The following is a 21,383-nucleotide window of genomic DNA, read 5'->3' as shown; positions in this document are numbered from 1 at the left end:
TCAGCTTTGATATTAATGTTTGGGTTCATTGAGAACATGGTTGTTGTTCAATAATAAAATAATTCCTCAAAAATACAACTTGCCTAATAATTCTGCACTCCCTGTATTAGTGGCTTCTCCTAATCTAGAAGCATGCAAAAAAAGACCATTCACCTGGCTAAGGAGGAGCACAAAGTTAGTAAAAAAGAAGAAGAACGGAAAACAGCGGTCCTACAGGCGCCAAAACCAATTACTAAAAAACAAATGATGTCATTCTTAGGATTAACTAATTATTGTAGAAGTTGGGTACCAAATTACGCTGAAATCACTTCCCCACTTACAGCCTTAATTTACACTGAAGACCTAAAATGACATCACCGCTAAACTGGACGTCAGAAGCAGAAAAAGCCTTTTGTGATATTAAACAGGCGCTGACCTCCAGTCTAGCTCTAGCCTTGCCAAATTATAGTAAACAGTTTATACAAATAGTGGACTGCAAAGATAAATATATGACTTCTGTCCTAGGCCAGCGACATGGAGACAAACTGAGACCGATAGCTTATTTTTCATCCAAATTAGTAATGTAATGTAGCCTGCGCATTACCACACTGTGTGAGGGCGGTGATAGCGGCGTCCATGGCAGTAGAAGCAAGTGCCGGAATAGTTTTATTCCACCCATTGACCCTTAAGGTCCCACATGCAGTGGCTGCTTTACTACTGCAAACCAATATGATCTTTTTATCACCCGCAAGGCACCTCTCCTGCATGGCCACGTTGCTGTCACAGCCACATCTCACTATCGAACGATGCACCACATTTAACCCAGCCACATTGTTGTTCCCCGATGACGGAGAACAACACGACTGCCAAGCACTCGCAGAACACACAGCTAAATCTAGATTAGATTTAAGTGACCAACCAGGCCTCAGGGTGAGGTAATATTCATCGATGGCTCTTCAAAGAAAAATTATTTGGGAAAAACACAAATGGGCTATGCCGTGGTGACAGCAGTGATTAAAGCTGAGCACTTACCATCGACTTTTTCAGCGCAAGCAGCCAAAATAATTGCTCTAACTGAGGCTTGTAAATTAATGAAAGGGAAAGATGTTACTATATATACTGATAGCCAATATGCATTTGCGACCGTCCATACATTTGCTCAGTACTGGCAGAATAGGGGAATGGTTACATCTACAGGAAAACCGGTGACCCACGCTAAATTACTATGGGAACTATTAGAAGCTGTCCACTTACCTGCGAAATTAGCTATATGTAAATGTGTAGCACACACTAATTCAAAAGACAAAGTAGCGCTCGGAAATGCCTTTGCTGACCGGATAGCAAAACAAGCAGCAGGAAAAAGTTTACAAGTGGAGGACCAGAGTTCTGATGAGACACTCCAGCCTCTCTGTGTATGTGTGTGTGTGTGTGGGTATGTGCGTCTACACGCATTGGCAGACCTTATCTCTCTGGTATGTGTGTGTGTGTGGGGGGCCTATCTCTCTCTCTCGTTTTATTTTGGAACTCTTAGCAATAGATTTTACCGTCTGGGCATCAGCACAGCGATTTACAACGGGTCTCCAACTTATTCAGATTTAAAGGGAATATGGGAAAATATTTTGAATTTACATTTTGTGTTTGTTTGTTTTCTTTTCTTTCTGAGAGTTTTAAAATTAAGTTTGTGGAAAGCTGGGGAAAATATATACATTACACCTAAACTGTGCAATTTTAAATGAATATTGTACCGTTGTATGTGCACTTTGGGTTCTTTTTTCTGGGTTTTGTTTTGTTTAAGAAGGGAGATTTCCCAATGGCTGCACTGTTTGCCTCTGTTCCTGTGTCTTTGAATAAGGTCCATCACACCTACACTGACACTCACGCTGAATACGAAGACATAACACACCGATAGTGCGCTGTGCACTTTTTGTTTCCTTGAACCCAGACCGAGAGCATTTAAAGAATAATAATAATTATTATTATTTACAGCAATAGGGTTATTGTCTCAGTTTTGGTTTGCATTTCAGTTGCATTTTTGCTGTTACATTTACGTTATATTTCTGGGTCACATTATTAGTGGAAAATGACAAGAACCTGTCATCCTATCACATCACATCCATTACTGTAAAACAGTTGTTGTTATTTATTGCCTTTTGTTCCTACCATAGAGTATTTCTTCCAAGGTTCAGCAAGCCTTTAACTTCCCTCACTCATTCTAAATCGATGTCTTCTCAGGTGCTGTGGAACCCTGATGCAGAGAAGGCCCTCTTAGCTTTAAACAGAATCCCCACCCACATTAGGCCTCCAAAATAGTGGCCGTATGACCTCTGTTCTCCTTCACTGTGTCCTGTAGCATTCTTTTGTTTATTTGTTTATTTATTTTTGGGAGGGGCAACTTAATTTTTAAGTAAAGACGAATCGTGTGCGTAACGGATATTGGATGTTGCTGCTATAGTAGTCTTGGATTTTCAGCATGACTGAGGATGTTTCTCTACATGGGTTTTTGGTGCAATTTGGATGTTACCTAATCGACAACTGTTCATTTCATTTTTTTATTATTTACAATTTTTTTAAGAAAAAAAAATATAAAAAGATCTACATATGTACATATCTACATACAAATGGGCTGCGATTTTGAGCCATGGGAAAACACATGTCTCAACAGGGGGGATGGTGGGACTGGTACAACAACATATGGCTTTAGCCTATATAAAAAAAAAAATTGTTACATGCTTGATACATGCTTGATATGGTAAAAACAACAATTGGCTTCTTTTAGTGGAGCAAGCAACTAATGTCACTCAACAAGACTGCCACGACCATTTTTACAGGTGAAACCAGCAGTTATAACGGACGAATGTGTTGTGGAAGTGATGAGCAAAACTCAACCAGATAGTCGTTGCAGAAGTTGGGATCAAGTATATCCCCTTATGGGACCAGTAAGACAAAAACCTAATTTCACATGTATCAACATGACCGGAAGAAAGAACCTACTAGGAGAAGGAGCACCGGAAGATTGGTGTCGTACAATAATGGCTGTGGGGAATACTTTTAACCCACAGTCTCAAAGTGACATATGGTGGTGGTGTGGAGGAAATAGGTTGTTTGATCGATTGCCCACAAACACCACCGGGTTGTGTGTCTTAGTAACCCTTTTATTACCAATGTCCATATATCCAACAACAATAAGTAACCTATTATTCAAATTAGAATGGCACCAGACGAAGCGGTCAACCCCGCCCTGGGAGAAGCTAACAGATCCAACTTACATAGATGCAATTGGGGTTCCCAGGGGGGTGCCTGGTGAATATAAAATAGCAAATCAAATAGCAGCGGGATTTGAATCAATCTTGTGTTGGTGGTGTACGATTAATAAGAATATGGACAGAATCAGCTACATCCGCTACAATGTTCAGAAACTAGGAAATTGGACGCAAGACGGTTTTGAGGCCGTGCATGGGCAATTATCCGCCACTTCCCTAATGGCTTTTCAAAACAGAATAGCGCTGGATATGCTCCTAACTGATGCGCAATGTTTGGAGAGCAATGCTGCTCGTTCATACCAAACAACACAGCTGCAGGAGGCAGTCTGACATTGACCATTGACGGCCTGCGCACCCTCAACCGGAAGATGAAGGAGCATTCAGGGGTGGAAACTACGATGTGGGATTCCTGGATGAATGTATTTGGGAAATGCAAAGCCTTAGTTCAATCTGTTTTAACATCTATGGCTGTATTTGCAGCAATTCTGACCTTGTGTGGCTGTTGTTGTATTCCTTGTCTGCGCAGCCTTGTGAACCGTCTCATCACTGCAGCCTTATCACCCAGGGAGGTTGATCCCACACAGTTAAACCCGCTTTTGGAAAATAAAAACCATGATGAGGGCTTTGAGATGACCATGGAGCCCAGTGACTTACAGTTGAGCCAACTGTTCCGAGAATCTCTCTCTGAGAATTAAAGCAACAAACCCTTTGAATGTAAATGTATTGCTCAGTTTATGAACTAATAGTCAAAAATCCTAAAGGAAGAGGTTATTAGGGAAAATAACAAAAAAGAGTAAAATACATGATAAACAGGGGGGAAATGTTGGAAAATGTATATAAGTTATCATGCAATTACCTTTTATTTCCTTTTTGACATTTATATCTCACATGTATTAAACTGTATTATTCTTTTTAATATGCACACTATATTTTATCATTAGTCTCTTGGATGAGAAACTTGGATGAGAAACTGGTTGTTTGCAGAACAGAATGACCGCGACTTGATAAGAGGAGGCCTGCAGCCGCAGCGAAGCAAGAAAACAAGAAGACCTTGTGATGGAGCGTCTACCAAGAGACAACCCTACATGCAAATTCTAAGTTTATATGGTGTGATCCTGTGATGAATGTACCCTCCTTTATTAAATAAAAATAGAGGAAGCGGAAGAGACAGTAGAGCCTCTTGGAGGCATGATCGTCTCTGATCGCTCTCCTTGCAAGTAAAAAGAGCTCAACTGCTTCGTGTGATTTCTCTCAGGTTTATAAGTGTTGGATAAGACGGATAACTCTAACATTTTGTTATGTTCTGGGCTGCATCTGGCACAGGGTGTCTTGAATCTGTGCGGGGTACAATGAAATCTCAAGACTATCAAGGGATTCTAGAGAGAAATGTGCTGGCCAGTGTCAGAAAGCTTGGTCTCAGTCGCAGGTCATGGGTCTTGCAACAGGACAATGACCCAAAACACACAGCTAAAGACACCCAAGAATGGTTAAGAGGAAAACATTGGACTATTCTAAAGTGGCCTTCTATGAGCCCTGACCTCAAACCTATTGAGCATCTTTGGAAAGAGCTGAAACATGCCGTCTGGAAAAGGCACCCTTCAAACCTGAGACAACTGGAGCAAAAATGGGCCAAAATACCTGCTGAGAAGTGCAGAAGTCTCATTGACCATTACAGGAATCGTTTGATTGCAGTGATTGCCTCAAAAGGTTGTGCAACAAAATATTAAGTTAGGGTTACCATCATTTTTGTCCAGGCCTGTTTCATGAGTTTATTTTTTAAAATAATTCTGTTGAAGCATGGTTGAAAATCAATGTCTGACTTTCATTGGTTAAATTTCATAGAATTTTTATTTATTATTACTTTTGTCAGATTAAAGTTATTTCTGTGACCATTGTGAGTTTTTCTTTCATTGACTGAAGGGTACCAACAATTTTGTCCACGTGTGTACTTTTAGTAACACTGGCCTGGATATCTAACCAGTATTCATTAATAATGCAGCTTCTCTTTTTTCTGTTTTAGTTATAGCTCCAAAATTCTGCTTGTTCAATATGAATTTGGACCGTACCTTTAGCTGAGGTCACCAACTGATTTCCTTCTTTTACTTTCCCTGTTGAGCTAATATTATTTAGCTACCCTTTCATAACATTGGATATTAGCCTTTATAAAAAATAATTTGTATTTTTCAGCTGAATCTTAAATTTACAAAAATCTTGATGTTGTGATATCTGCCATCTTGTTTTCCTTTATTTTGATTTCAGTTTATAATTTCTTAATGCTATGGGCACTCTCTTTCTCTTTTCCAAGAAATAAGCTATCGAAATATGCTTTGGAGACCTATAAAAAAGATAAAATACTTTCTGTGCTGCCTATGTTTATTTAAAAAGACTAAGTCCTTTCCTAACATTGTTTTTATTTTCTTTTTTTTACTTTCAGCACTGATGTATTCCTGTTCCCGGCATCCGATTTTATGTTCTGTGACTCAAAATAGGGTACTGTGCTGTGACACCCATTTGTTTAGAGTGCTGTGCATTTCGCCTGGAAATGACCAAACTACAAGCACAAGAAAAGAAAGTTATGCAACACGTTGCATAAGTTACAAAAGCAAAACAGAATTGACATGACATATCAAAATTCATCTGATGTCATTAATAAAATTAATACCACAATTTATTTATAATGCACATTTGAAACATGAAAAACAAAAAAGCTCACATGAAACATCAAAAATGAAACCTCCTGTTTGGTACCTGTGTACCACCCATATGGTCATTTTATGATTTAACACAAAATAGAGTTTTACAGAGTACAAACACTGTGCAGTGTTAATTTAACACTGTACATTTTGCTGTGTTGATCAGTGTAGAGAGTGCAGAAAAAGGTAGAACAGTGCAAAATAGTGTAGATCAGTGTGGAATCATTGGTGACTCACTGGACAACAAAAAGCATATAAAATGTGTGTGCAGCCTGTTAAATTAAAGGTAAAACACACAGAGCAAAAATACACAAACAATACTAAGCTTATCCAGGCAGGAGTTGTGTGCTGTTGTTACCTTCTGCACCTTCCCATCTGCATCCAGGTAGATGACCCGGTGGGCAGAGAAGGCGCTTCCCATATCTGTCTTCCCTGCAGCTGTGAGACTAAGGCGACTGAAACTCAGCAACAGCGGTTCTTTCTTGGCTCCCACTGTTGCACCTCCCCACCAGGTCCTCTTCTCCCGTCACCATGGTTACTGTTAAGCCAGAGGAGGTGCAGCGATGGAGTGAGTGGCGCTCTTCAGGAGGAGCTTTCACCCCCATTCAACTACACACACACACACACACACACACACACACACACAGTACTTCTCACTTCTCTCCTCAGAACAACAGAAACTAGTATAAGTACAAACAGAACTGGGTTATTCCTCTTCTTGTCAGTCTGTCACTTCATCTTGGCAACTGGTCATCTGTTTGAGAAATAGGTGTCAACTACAGGTGTGTCCTGCCACTTCCAGGTGGGAATCAGTAAACATTGTGTCTAAGCATAACCGAATGGGGTGTAGAAGTGTTATATTACAACGATGATGCAACATGTTCTTCTTCACTTTTTCTCAGCATCAGCACGGCATAAATACCAGTACAAAATTAACACTGAAGAGTGTTTATATGAGCTGACTTCAGATAAGAGATACAGTTCTCACTCTGTCCTACACTCACACTGAAGTCTCTAGACTAGTGGATGTGTGTGTGTGTGTGTGTGTGTGTGTGTGTGTGTGTATATATATATATATATTTTTTTTTTGTAGGCTGGGGTGGGGGTTGTTCTGTTATTATTAAAATTGTCTAAATCTAAAAATCTAAAACTGTAAAAATAGAATAAAATAGTTTCTCCTCTATGGTCTTGATCATTTTGTGGAGTGTTCACAACACTGGCAAATTTGCTATGTGTTGCTCACCCTCCCATCAGCAAGCCAAAAGCAAATCATCCTGCAGTCACCATTTCATCAGTGCGAAATGGGATTTCAACTTGCCCTTTTCATGTTATCAAGAGAGACATCTTATGACAGAGACAGTTCAACACAGTGAACAGTAAGCAAGCATCATGTAAATTCCTTTAATCATTAAATATTCATCTTATTATTAATACAGTATTGACAAATTTATAGACAAAAGGATCACAAAGAATCACAAACATGTCAATAAATAACAACTCTTGGCTCTTTAGGACACATGCACAGTATTTCAGGGCATCTATAATGGGTCTTTGGTCTGGATTCCTGGATTTAACCAGGACTTAATTCTTTCATCACATACACACATACAGGTCTACTGCAAAGTCCACAAAATTCTGACAGTGTTTTGACTGTTCAGGAACTGAACAACTGAACATTTACTGAAATCAAGCGAGCCTTCAATTATCTAACATAAATACACACAAACCCAAAACAAACACACATACACACACTCATTCCCTTCAAAAAAACACACACTCAAAAGGCAGTATGTGTTTCTGCAAAACATTTGGACTGGAATAATTTTAAGAATATTAATAAGAAGTAATTGTACAAAATATTTGGCAAGGCTCAAAAAGATTCAATCCCTTCATCCTTAAATTTCTCTGTGCAAATTGTCAGTGCTCCTTCAGTCTGTGAGACAAAGGACAGGAAGTCACATCTTAGTACAGCAGACAATGACATTTCTGAGTGGTCAATTAGTATTTTTATAGCAGCATGAATAAAAGATCAATGTTATGTTTTATAGACGGTCATCCTCATGCACATTTGAGTGTGATGTAGAAAACATGACCTTCTCAAATGTGGAGCATAGGATTGATTTAATGATAGAAGGAACTGAATACTAAATATTTCATTTTAGTATTCTGAATATGTATCACTGTTACATCCCAGCTCTCTGTATATAGCATTATCATAATGATGAACTGATAAATAACTACAGATGAACTTACTCCACAGTGGTACCAGGACGAGACTGACGAGTCTTCATCTCTTTCATGACCAGTCTCAAAAGCAGCTAGACACACACACACACACACACACACACACACAAGTTTAGGAAGTTATGATTTTTGTACATTCCAAACAGCAGGACAGTGCACACACACACACACACACACACACACACAGGTAAGTTTCTTACCAGCAGGGCAAAGAAGTCAGCAGTCATGAGCATGTAGAAGACATGCTCCCATCCATGTGCTGACAGCAGCCCTGCTAACAGGGGACCTAACGCTGCACCTGAGCACAAACACACCAAATACCTCCATTTACACTTTGCACTAGCTCTGTAACAGTAAGTTTAAGTTAGTAAGACTAAGTAAGACTTAGTCATTGTGCAATCATACTTAGTACAACAGTACAATGAAATTGAGGTCCTGCCCACCACCAGTGCAAAAAAGACATTTATATATAAATACATATATGTACAAACAGAAATACAGGAAGTGCAGAATTATTAGGCAAGTTGTATTTTTGAGGAATAATTTTATTATTGAACAACAACCATGTTCTCAATGAACCCAAAAACTCATTAATATCAAAGCTGAATGTTTTTGGAAGTAGTTATTAGTTTGTTTTTATTTTTAGCTATTTTAGGGGGATATCTGTGTGTGCAGGTGACTATTACTGTGCATAATTATTACGCAACTTAATAAAAAACAAATATATGCCCATTTATTTTTACGAGTGAAACCAATATAACATCTCCACATTCACAAATATACATTTGACATTCAAAACAAAAACAAATCAGCGACCAATATAGCCACCTATATGCACACACGATGCAATGAAATGCTTGATTGTTCAATGATCACACTTCAGAAGCTTTGCAATTTTAAGTGCTGCATCCCTCTGCAAGATATCTCACTATTTTTGACCTTTCTGAGCCTGTCAAGTCTTTCTTTTGACCCATTTTGCCAAAGGAAAGGAAGTAGTCTAATAATTATGCACACCTGATATAGGGTGTTGATGTCATTAGACCAGAGATGCACATCACCTAATATGCTTAATTGGTAGTAGGCTTTCGAGCCTATACAGCTTGGAGTAAGACAACATGCATGAAGAGGATGATGTGGACAAAATATTTGCCTAATAATTCTGCACTCCCTGTAGATAAAAATGTAATCTGTACAGGAGTGTGCAAAACAAGCCGAATGAGTGAGGGAACATAATGATGAAATGGTGAATGGTGAAACCTTAGTATAATGTACTAAAAGAGCAGCATAGCAGATGCAGTTTGTATGTTTGCAGCTTGAGTGTTTGAGTGTGATTGCCTGGTTCTAAAAATTGTCCTTCAAATCTAATTATTCTTGACCTCAGCACCCTAAATCTCTCAGAGGGCAGCATCCTAAATACCACGTCCCCGGTGAGTGCAGTCTTTAGCAATGTGTTGTAGAGGTCCTTTATAGAAGAAAGCAAAAGACCAGTGTTTTTCCCTGCTGTGTTGATGACATTCTGTAGTGATTTCTTGCCTGCCATCGTGCCACTTGAGTTCCACACAGATGCAATATGCCAACACACTCTCAATGGAGCAGCGGTAGAAGACTTTCAGCAGCTCCTACATCAGGTTAACTCTCCTAAGGATCCTCAGAAAATGGAGTCGCTGTTGGTCCTTCTTTACTACCGCCAAGGCGTTTGAGCTACATTTCAGATCTGCATCTATATGTACACCATCCCGCTGACTGATCCGGCCAGCTGGTCAGCGCACTCTCTGAGGACCCCCCCCCCCCCCCCCCCCCCCCCCTCCCTGTGAAGCAGGGACTGCTGAGGACTGATGTTTTGGCTGCAGCGTGCAAAAAAGTGGTATAGTTTTTCAACAAGTGTGGTGTTGCCCTCAGCTGCCATGGTGTTTTTCTTTTGCTTGCAGTGGAATAGATGCTTGTATGCATGTATTAGGTCTCAGGTTCAGCTCCCGGCATCTCCGCAAGTTTAGGCCGCAGTGGTGGCCTAGCAGGTAAGGAAATGAGCCCATAATCGGAAGCTTGCCGGTTCGAATCGCCATTGTATTGTCTCACCAGGTGCTGGATGTCTTTAGTCACCCATTCATTTGTCCACTGTGACACTGTCTACACAGAAGTTAATGTAGGAGAGCACAGATGTGGTGTGTTCCTCTAAGTCCTGGTGTTCAAACACAATCCAGTCTGTGCCCTCGATGCAATCCTGCAGCTTCCTTACTGTGGTGTATGCTGAAATCTGTAGCAAGGACATGTGATCGGATAGACCCAGATGGGGTAAGGGTTTAGCTCTGTAACCACCCTGGATGTTGCTATATCCAAAGTGTTCCTACCCCTTTCAGATTTGATGTATAAGCACTGTCTTTAAATAAGTATTATTGAAATATCCAGATGTGATGTGCACTGCTTCTGGGTGAGAGTTCTGCTGGTTGGTTATTGCTTTATACAGCTCATTTATGGCTATGTTAGCATTAGCATCTAGGGGAAAGTATACAGCCATTGCCATGACAACCGTAAACTTGCAAGGTAGATAGACTTGACTACATTTAACTGACTGATATTCCAAGTCCAGTGAACAATGACTTTCCACAGTCTCTGCATTTCTCAGTACATATCTACAGTTAAACAAATGTTTCATTTTCAAATGTTTCATTTTTCATTTAACTGTTTCATTTTCATACAGGAACATTAAACTGCAGCCTTTATCTACAGTCTAAAAAGCAGGCATAGACTCCCCAAGTGAATGTCTTGAATACTGCAGCAAAACGAAAAATATTTTTGAATAAATGGTTTTAGTTTATATTTAAGTAAATATTTTCAGATAGTATCTTTGTACTATCCTAAAATAATGGGTCCTGTCTTTACAGGAACACACAACGGTTTCATACCCTTGGTTGGTTTGTGTTACATTTGTAATGAACTTTAATTTTTGTGTACATTAACACCCCTATTTATATGCACCATTTATATGCAACCTTTAACCTCTTTAATCTCAGAATTAAGACTAGAGCATATAAAATAAAACTTACCAACAGAACCGGTCCCATCAATGATGGCAGTGACTGTGGATAGGGCTCTGGCGTTGCCCTTCAGACTTTTGTGTGTACCCTGAAAGGTGAACAAACAATTACACTCCACATATCAGAATAGCCTACTAAATAAAAATAAAGACAAGCAAATACTGAAATCAGAATTACACTCACTAGGTCAGCTGACACTGCAGTAGTGATGAGGGCATATGGACCATTCACCAGTCCCCCACATACCAGCAGCATAGCTAAAACACACCAACACAGAATTATACCAAACATTAGAGAACTTCTGCATACAAATTCCATAATGGACTGGTATGTAATCAAATTACACTGTATAAAAATGTAAAAATAATCTGAACAATGAAGCCTCACCTACTGTAGGACCAAGACCCAGTTCACTTATCATGGAAAATCCATAAAGCTGAAACAAACAAAAACACACACACACACATGAGGAGAGAACTGACAGAAGTTTCCCCCTATAAATCATTTTGCTAAAGAACAGTAGCATCTTACTGTAGGAGCAGCTAGCAGCAGCATGACAGCACAGGTAGAAGCTCTCTTAGCCAACCTGTCTGAGATCACACCTGCTAGGATTCCACCTGTCACACACAGACCATGTGTTTACATAACTTCATATTATTTTTTACCTTTTAGGATCTGGTTCTCCCACAGGCGTAAATGCAAAAACACTCACCTATGATCCCTCCAACATCAAATAGAGTTGAAAGATCGCCAGCCCTTTTGGCATCCAGATGAGCTGGAAAATATATTAGGCCGTATATGATCACCCATTATTGAGAATTGGGACAAACATTGTAATACCCAAACAAACCTACTTATTTATCAACACAAAAATTTAGAGCAGTAGTTACCCACCCGAAGCTACTCAAGGTTCAATCAATCAAATTTCCTTTATAAAGCACTTTTTACAATGTACATTGTCACAAAGCACCTAACAATAGAACAGTACTTAAGTGTGCTGCAATTGTGCAAGCCAAAGGCAACAGTGGCAAGGAAAAACTCCCTGAAAGAGGAAGAAGCCTTGTGAGGAACAAAGGCTCAGCAAGGAGAACCCATTCTCACTGAGATTTATGGTATATATGATATATAAATAAGCTATATACCATGCACAGCTCAGAAACACAATGGTATTAAGTAGCTTTTGAATCTGTGATCTTCTGGTTTACAGTAGCCTAGTGGGAAACACACTCACCTATGAACCAGAAGACCAAAACCCACTTCAAACCCCACTAACTACCATTGTGCCTCTGAGCAAGACACATTGAGACATACTGTATGTGATTTTGGGCTATATAAGAAATAAATGTTGTTGTTGATAACTGCCGTAAATGCAAATGTAAACTTCCACCCTATTAAGTCATATCCAACTTTATTTATATAGCACATTTTAACAGCTAAAACAGTCTACAAAGTCTTGCACAAAAAAGACCAAAAAAAAAAAAAAGTAATGAATAAGATGCAACATACTTAGTGTTACATCACTAGATAGCATTCAAATAAAACAAAATTAATTAATAAATAAACCAATTAATTGCTTAAAAAAATAATAAACAATAAAAAGGTAATAAAAACAAATAAGCACATTGCCATAAGACTAAAAGCTAGGGTATTTAGTTTAACTGGATATGGGTAATGGGTAAAAACCCAGAGGTTTTTACCCATTACAGTATGTTAAAAGCCATAGAATGAAAAAAGATCTTAAGCCAAGACTTAAAACAGTCCACAGTGAGGGCTGTTCCAACGTGGGGGGCCCAGAGTCCCCCCTGGATTTAAGCCTCGTCTTAGGCACCACAAGCTGAAACTGGCCTTCAGTCCTCAGGCGCATGCCAGTGTATATATTTGGATGAGGTCTGTGATGCTCACCAACTTTCTCTTGTTAAACCCTGACAAGACAGAAGCGCTTGTACTTGGGCCTCAAGCAGCCAGGCATAAACTGGCTGACTACACAATAACCCTGGATAGCCTTTCTATCTCACCGAGTATTGAAGTGAAGGATCTAGGTGTCATCATTGATGCAGGACTCTCATTCAATTCGCACGTAGATAATGTCACTAGAATAGCATTCTTTCACCTTAGAAATATTGCGAAAATAAGAAATTATAATTTCAATGCATGATGCAGAAAAGTTGGTCCATGCATTTATTACATCAAGGTTAGATTACTGCAATGCATTATTGTCTGGATGCTCTAGTAGGTGCATGAGTAAACTCCAGCTAGTACAGAATGATGCAGCCAGAGTTCTAACTAGAACCAGGAAATTTGACCACATCACCCCAGTCTTACAATCACTGCATCAAATCACCCATCAAATTTAGGATTGACTACAAAATCCTACTTTTAACCTATAAAGCTCTAAATGGTCTCGCCCCACAGTACCTGAGTGAACTTTTGGTTCTTTACGAACCGCCACGCCCCCTTCGATCAATGGGTGCGGGGTCACTACTGGTACCAAAGGTGCAGAAGGTCACAGCTGGGAGCAGATCCTTCTCCTATAGAGCTCCGCAGTTGTGGAACAGCTTGCCTGTCAGTGTCCGGGATTCAGACACAGTCTCAGTGTTTAAATCCAATATCTGTTTTCTCTGGCTTTTTGCTAAAGTCCTAGAACCTCATTTCACTTCATTTTGACGCAGTGTCAATTATAAAGTCCAGTTTGTCACAGAGTCCCCCTGTTAGACACAGACAAAGTTAAATTCACCCTAGTTAGGCTGTCCTAGTTAGGGAACCGGGCCACTGTAGCACCAATATACCACTATAACCACATATTTCAGTATCGGTCGTACAGTGCAGCCATCTGCCACTGCTTCTGTTTGTTTTTATCCGAGACATGGAATCAAGCACCCAGACTACTGGTAGATCCCAGTGAAGAGACCAGCAAATAAATCCTGGTAAAATCAATTCCAAATTGAACTGGGAGCCACTGGGGAAAGTGAAGTGTAATTCCACTATAAATTACCTTATAGTAGTCAGGCCACAAAAATAGAAGAAAGTTGTAGGCCAACATAATTGACCTAACTGTGGGCCTTGACATAACTGAGACAGTCAAAGAGGGGTGTCAGGGGGCTGGCAGGTAATTGTAACAGTCATCTGCATATAGATGATACTGTATACAGTGCTTCTTAAAGATAAAAAAAACTGTAGCTTCTCTAGAACAGATTTTTCCCCAAAAAATTTGTAGAAGCTTGGACATAGACCTATAGTTTGATACCTCTGAAGTGTCCATGCCTGTTTGTTTTTTTTCAATAAAGGTTCAATTAAGCATCTTTGCAAAACAGAGGCACCAGACCCAAGATAAGGCTATTGTTTATAATTTCCTGAGCAGAAGCCCTATGGTTGTCCACACCTCCTTCAAATTAATGAAGCCTGCCTTGATGAGCGTTCTGACAGTTTGCAAAATTATTCCATTTCTATTTCCATTGAATAAATGTGCAGAAAACCAATGGCAAAACAGAACTTTGAAATGAACTAAGGATTACATCAGCACACTGCACATTAAATTGGCAATAGCAAAATCTAATCCAAACATCAAATTACATTGTCAGATTGAAAATTTAATTCACTGTTGCATGCTTTGATTGAATATTGTATTGCCAATTGCTAAATTAATTTACTTTTAAATATTTGTGCTTAAAACCATGGCATCGCCAACTGACATTTACAATACACAGATTATATGAAAGCACAAGATCAAGCATGTGGCCATGGATCTGAGTAAATCCCATTACATTTCGTTTCAACCAAAAATAAAAAAAACAGAATATGGGTTTAAAGGAACAGCAAACATGTGATTGTCATTGAGAAACACAGCACAGCACACACAGCTGGGAGCAGTGTGTGGGGACTGTGCTCAATGGCACCTTGGCAGCTCGGGATTCAAACGCCATTCTGATGACGGGGCCGTTTCCTTAACTGCTAGGCCACCACTGCCCCTGTTGTGACTGTAGGACCCCTAGTACATATATATTCATGATATAAGAAATATTTCAAATTTGGCCTAATTTTTATTTGCTTAACTTCTAAACATGCCCTGTCCCTGATAACAAATCTTTTGCATTGACGTTTTTTAAGAAATGGCATGACGCATGCCCCAGCCCAATTCCAACATGCTTTATGTTCTAACAATATACATTTTGTTTGTGTGATAAAATTGACAAAATACAAGCCTTCAGCAGCAAAAAATGCTATTAAAAACCATCCTGTAAGTGAAAGTGAAAGTGATTGTGTGAATTTTCACTTGGTTATGTTTGCAATATTTACATATTGGTTCATTGTATACTTGCAATATTTCACTGCTTATCATACCGTGTAAGACTGTGTATGTGACAAATAAAATTTGAATTTGAGTGTTTTTATGAACATCAGCCTGACATGTACATTCTGAAATACACACAACACTCACCTGCTTTGGTGATATAGAGTGGAAGCCAAAAGAGGAAAGTGTAGCTGACCAGCTTAGCAAACAGCAGACAGAGAGAGAATTCCACTACCCCCTACACACACACAGAAACATTCATCAGCAAACTGCAAATCACAAACCACTATGGAACTCCTCAAATGTCACAGTCAAATGCTAAATGTTCCCTTGCATTCACTTGCAGCTTGCAGGCCTGTACATCATCCTAGGATGGAGGGTTTTGCACCAGGCTGGTCAAAAGCATTCAGCCCTTTCAGTGGTTAAGACCCCATGCACTCTGACTGCTATTACAACAAGCTGGACTCTGTGGTGTTGTGAAAGAATTTGATTCAAACCCAATAGGCCTTGTCTCTGGTGTTCTGTTGTGAATCGCCCTCACTCTACCTAACTGTATGACTCACAGGAATATGCAGTGCTCCAAAGAAGCTGATTGGAGAGGGTTCTGTTTCACTTTTCACCACAACCAACTGCTGCATAGGGACACAAACTCCTGCACCATCAACACACACTCCATCCCGAGGAAGCAGCAGCTCTGTATCATACATCTGGAATAAGGACAAATACAAGGTCAGAGGAGAATGATCTCAAATTCACTGCATTCTCAACCTGAATAAATTAGGTATGAGTATTTTCTGAAAATCTTTAAGGACTGTTACCTGGCCTTTGCCTTTTTTAAACTGCAGGTGTGTGTCTTTGTGTCCATTTAGTCCAGTCCAGTTTTTACTCTGAAAACAGAAACCATCGCCTCTATGTGTGTCTGTCTATATAATTTGAGTGTATAATATATAATCTAAACAACACAGTGAGGGGTATGTGTGTGAATATATTTCTTACATTGTTACAAAGCAGTGCTGTGTTCTGTGAATAGAGGCTCCTTACATCATTGGGATCTACAGAAAGTGCAGAAAAGTAATACAACACACAACACATCAAACACACTGATAAGACAAGAAGTGTGCCTGAGTCTATTTTCAATGTTAAAACTGGGTAGAACAGGATGAGGAAGTATTCTTTACATAATTTCATTTCCAGCTTTATTTCATTTCCATTTGTACTGTCTAACATGCATGTAGTTGAACTTTAATTTGAACTACACAATTTAAAGGTGAGTTCACACTTCAGTGGACAGACAGCTAAGATATTAATACACATAACTTGCTCTGATGAAAAAAATCTATTGCTAGTGCTGTGCAATGATTAAATATTTTAATCACAATTAATCAAATTGTTGTGCACAACATTCAGTAATATCTTTTTTTTTATTGTCATTGTAGCAATGAGACATTGTACAACATGAGACAAAATATTTTGATACTCATACATACAGCATATTGCACTTGTTCCTTACATAATGTTAGCTTATTTCCTGTTGGCTGTAGATGTTGTCAGCTCAACAAGATGTAGGAAAAACAAGCAGCAGAGAGATCTAACTAGAATCAGAAACTATGACTACATCACCCCTATCTTACAGTCACTGCACTGGCAACCATCAAATTTAGGATTGGCTACAAAGTTTTATTATTGACCTATAAAGCTCCAAATGCCTCACACTGCAGTACCTGAGTGAACTTTTAGTCATTTATGATCTGCCACAGGTGTGGGTTCCCAAAATACTAAAGGTCACAGGTCTTTCTCGTACAAAGCTCCTCAGCTTCAGTAATTGGGACTCAAAACCAGTCTCATAATTTAAATCTACACTAAAAACACATCGGTTCACTCTGGCCTTCTGTTAATGCTGCTAATGCTATTGAAGTTAAAATCTCAAGACCAATTTAAAACAATGACTTGGTAATTATAGATAGTGTTCATTTCACCATAGTTTGGGTACAAGGCCACTATTGTATGCTATAGTGTGCTACCATAACCCTGTACAAAGTTGTACAATGCCACCGTCTGCCAATGCTTCTGTTTTTTCTCTCCAATGACATGGACTGCTGACCCAATGTTTATATGTATGTGTATTGAGAGCCAGACTTTTAAAATAAAAACAATAAGACAAGAATTGTGCTAATGCGCAATACATTAAATGTTGATGTTATTTAAATGTGTTAATGCAATAATAACATGTTAACTTGCCCATCAGTACTTTTGACACCTGATTGTTTTAATTCATGCACTTCTCAACATAGACTCACGTTCAATGAGGAAGAAGAAGCACACAAGACCCATGACCGTGATGATGACTCCAGGTATGATGAAGGACAAACCCCAGTTAGAGGAGACCCAGCAGCCAGCAATAAGGGAACCCAGAATGTTCCCCACTGAGGTGTGTGAGTTCCACACACCCATAATCAGTCCTCTCCTAAATACATATCAGACATTAGATCCCCCCCAAAAGTAATTGAAACACAAAGACAAACAAGGTACACACTTCCCCTTGCCGAACCAGTTCCCTATGCAGGTTACCACACTGGGCCAGCCAGTGGTCTGAACCAGGCCATTCGCCACCTACTCACAGAAACAGGCATGATTTACATGATTTACACCATCATCAGTGTGTGTGTGTGTGTGTGTGTGTGTATACATACCTGTGTGAATATGTAGAAACCCAGGCTATGTATATTAAAGATGTGGCCAAGTCCAAACAAACAGGTAAAGAGTCCACTGGTCACCATGCCAAAGGTCAAGTAGAGTCGGATGGGCAGACGCTCACCAATGATCCCACTGCAGAATGTTGAGCACAGAATCAGTTACCAGTAGGATTCAAACCTGCAGCATCACAACAAAGATAATGGAACAATCGGAGCCCTGTTGATCTAAGAAATGGCCTCAATTTCCATTAGCCTATTTTGTTACTGCTGAATCAGTCAGGTGCAGCTGCTTAGGCAGAGATTCAAAACTCCTCCCAGTGGCACACAGACATAGATGATTAAAAAAAAATTCAATTCTGAATAGAGATTATATTGAAATTATATTGAATACTGCAATACCATGGTTGAAAATAGATCTCAAAACTATCATAGTTCTGTGACAATTTACACTAATTATTACTAGTTATTTACATGATTTACTTCATGTCCTTGTAGAAAACTGCTTTGTATTATTTGCACAGCAGATTGCTCCGACTAGTCATTTGCACGTAATCCTGCATATATCTGCAGGACAGACCAAACTAATAATAAGGAGGGAGAAACATGTCAATACGACAAATGTGAGTCTATTAGAGGCATTAGAATAAACAATAATAACAAAAGAATCAATGTAGTTGCTCTTTGGCTGAAAAAAAAAAAAGTGGAAGATGTTCTCCTGGACTAGCTAACATTTACAAGGTGATGTCCCCCCATTGTTGTTCAGTGCGAAGCATACTATAGTTTTTTTTATAGTTTTGGGCAGCCTGTCTTCATTTTAGTTTTAGTCTAGTCTTTGCGTCAGTCATTTTTGTTTACTCATTTTAGTCAAGTTTCAGTCGATTAAAAGTCTTATTTTAGTCAGAATTATCCATGACTATTTTATAGTCTAGTTTTAGTTGATGAAATTTGTATTTTAGTCTATTATTTTGAATAATGCCATGAAGTGACATTATCTGTGTGACTGGATGGGAGAGACAGGAATAAGAAATAATGCATAATAATATTTACATCATTAAACGTTTTCTTTAACAGAAATGAAGAGACATTTAAGTATAGTTTTTATTTTGTAAACCACATTTAGTTTCATTTTTATTCATCAGTGAATCAAATTTTTACGTTGCTTCTCATCTCGTTTAGGTTATGTCATAAAAATGGACAAAAACAATACACTATACACCGATCAAATTCAATAATACCGGCACAAACACACACAGAAAATAGCACAACCCATGAGTACATGATCCACTTTTTTTCTGGTTCATAAATGTTTTGTGGTGTTGTGTTTTTTTTTTTTTATGAAACAAGTGAGAATTAATTGAAAGTGTTGGTGGAGAAGCACTACGTCAAGGGGTTAAACGCTGAGATTTCAAGTGATGAGAGAGGCTGACGGTGTGAGAACAGACTGAGAGTGTTACCTGAGGTACATTCCCACTGCGTAAGCACACAGGAACGAGTAATCCAAGGCTCCTAAAAGCTGCTTATAGTTACTTTTATCTACAGAGAGAGAGATGGAAAACACAGGTTTTACTACAACATCTTCAGAGTGTATTATACCACATTTAGTTCTGAGAAGTGGAGAACACATGAAATATCTAATGGTTGACAGGGTGACAGCGTGGCATACTGGTAGAGAATAGATTGAGTAGATGGAGGGACGGGCGGTGGTGAGAGTGAGACATGTCAATGATTGTGAACAGACCAAAAGGCTTCCAGCCACAGTCCATTTCTGTTTGGAGCAGTCTGCCCCTGCCTGTTGTCTGGAGCTCAGAAGAACAGTTCTTATGCAGTTCACTCTACAAACATACACAGAACAGTCACACACACACACATTTCTTACCCACACAGTAGTATAGTTTTATTTATTTTGTTAATCACCTTCACAATGCTAATTGGCTTCCTAGACAGATGGAAGCTGGTGTAAAGCAGGAAGGTGAGGATAAATGTAAAGGCCTTATACCTGGGGGATGAGGGGAGGAGGAGAAAGAGAGACAGGTCACCATGTATAACACAGCACATGAGATTAGGAAATCATTCCTTTAAAAACATTTATTTTGTCACAGTGCAGTCATTATTGCAATATTTACAATAATTGTAAGTTTGAATCCACACCCAAATCAGAGAGTTCAGTCTGAAAACCAAACACTACCCAGTGTTAAATCACAGTGACTTCACCCCTCCCCACGTAACACCGGTTAATACCAGCCCCACCTTATAAAAGAGGCACTTTGCTGTATATATACACAATTTAACAGCAGACAATGTGAAGTCCCTTTTCAGGGGCAAGAACAAGCCTAACAGAAGATGCCCTTCTCAGTAGTCTCCCTTGTTATGTATTGCAACCAACAAAATGATTCGAAATCAAACAATCCTGAAACCAGATAAAAGTGAGATTCTGCCAGAATCAGAGCAAGAATTTCAAAAACACATAGGATATAGGATATATCATGTCCAAAATGCCCATAAATGATTATCTGACCGTAAATCGGCTCAGGAACAAGATCTCCACTCACCACTGTTCCCTGTTGAAGTTGGTCAGAAAGCGGATGCCGGGGGGCACGGGGGCCATGATTAAACTGTCCCGATGCAGAGATCGATCTTGGTTCACAGCCTCGCCATGATTAAACTGTCCCGATGCAGAGATCGATCTTGGTTCACAGCCTCATGTGCTCAGGCCGCCTCTTCGGGCCCCACGGGGAGTTCACTGGCTTCATGCTGTTAGGGCGCTGTGTGTAGAGTAAAATAGAATACAACAGAATAGAATTGGAATCCTTGTGACTGAACTAGCCGGTTACTCAGGAGGAAGACGGACACACCCCGGTTGACCGGTTTTGATCCGGGCACACCAAGCTGAAACGTCACCCGCGCGCAACAATGCAAACAAACGAAACCGGATCCACCACAGAACACGAATCTGACCCAGTTAGTAGCTGCTAAATAGTCACAAGCGTGTTGACTTGCCGTATTTACGTTGTTTACAGCCGCTAATCAGATCCGCACTTCACTTCCTCGTTCCGTGATGAAACGTTGAATGCGTTTATAGTTGTAGGCGTGTATATCACGATGATGTCATAAGAGGGAACCTGCCCCCCCACTGCCGCGTGTCACTCTGTTGTGTGACTCTCTTCACAGGGGTGATGGAAATCGGGTGCGAG

General features: G+C 39.5%; 2 protein-coding genes across 2 annotated transcripts in view; both read right to left on the bottom strand.

Moving 5' to 3' along the window:
- Window positions 1-6,560, bottom strand: part of pde9aa (phosphodiesterase 9aa) — a 69,872-nt gene extending 63,312 nt beyond the window's left edge. Inside the window, exon 1 of the mRNA XM_028968205.1 lies at window positions 6,291-6,560. Coding sequence (XP_028824038.1) covers window positions 6,291-6,353 — 63 coding nt within the window. The 5' untranslated portion in view covers window positions 6,354-6,560. The remainder of the gene's footprint in view (window positions 1-6,290) is intronic.
- A 759-nt stretch (window positions 6,561-7,319) lies between these two features.
- On the bottom strand, window positions 7,320-20,954 carry slc37a1 (solute carrier family 37 member 1). Its single transcript, XM_028968224.1, has 19 exons — window positions 20,742-20,954; window positions 20,107-20,188; window positions 19,931-20,024; window positions 19,647-19,725; window positions 18,190-18,325; window positions 18,033-18,109; window positions 17,797-17,963; window positions 16,496-16,551; window positions 16,318-16,386; window positions 16,063-16,206; window positions 15,647-15,737; window positions 11,924-11,986; window positions 11,743-11,828; window positions 11,599-11,647; window positions 11,395-11,468; window positions 11,221-11,299; window positions 8,377-8,474; window positions 8,186-8,250; window positions 7,320-7,865 (listed from the first exon to the last, which is right to left on the bottom strand). Exons 1-19 carry the CDS (start codon window positions 20,795-20,797, stop codon window positions 7,850-7,852), a joined length of 1,581 nt encoding a protein of 526 aa, XP_028824057.1. The 5' UTR covers window positions 20,798-20,954; the 3' UTR covers window positions 7,320-7,849.
- Between the last annotated feature and the right edge of the window lie 429 nt (window positions 20,955-21,383).

Source organism: Denticeps clupeoides, unplaced genomic scaffold (assembly GCF_900700375.1).
Source record: "Denticeps clupeoides unplaced genomic scaffold, fDenClu1.1, whole genome shotgun sequence".
Lineage (NCBI taxonomy): Eukaryota > Metazoa > Chordata > Actinopteri > Clupeiformes > Denticipitidae > Denticeps > Denticeps clupeoides.
Note: the sequence above shows the minus strand (reverse complement) of the source record. Positions and strands in the feature narration are given on the sequence as shown.

Excerpts from the sequence above, each read along its gene's own strand:
- slc37a1 (XM_028968224.1), bottom strand. The coding sequence starts at position 20,797 with ATGGCCCCCGTGCCCCCCGGCATCCGCTTTCTGACCAACTTCAACAGG. Across the intron at positions 18,110-18,189 it reads GTTTCTACATATTCACACAG|GTGGCGAATGGCCTGGTTCA; the intron begins GTATGTATACAC and ends TTCTGTGAGTAG. Across the intron at positions 11,987-15,646 it reads ACTCTATATCACCAAAGCAG|CTCATCTGGATGCCAAAAGG; the intron begins GTGAGTGTTGTG and ends TATATTTTCCAG.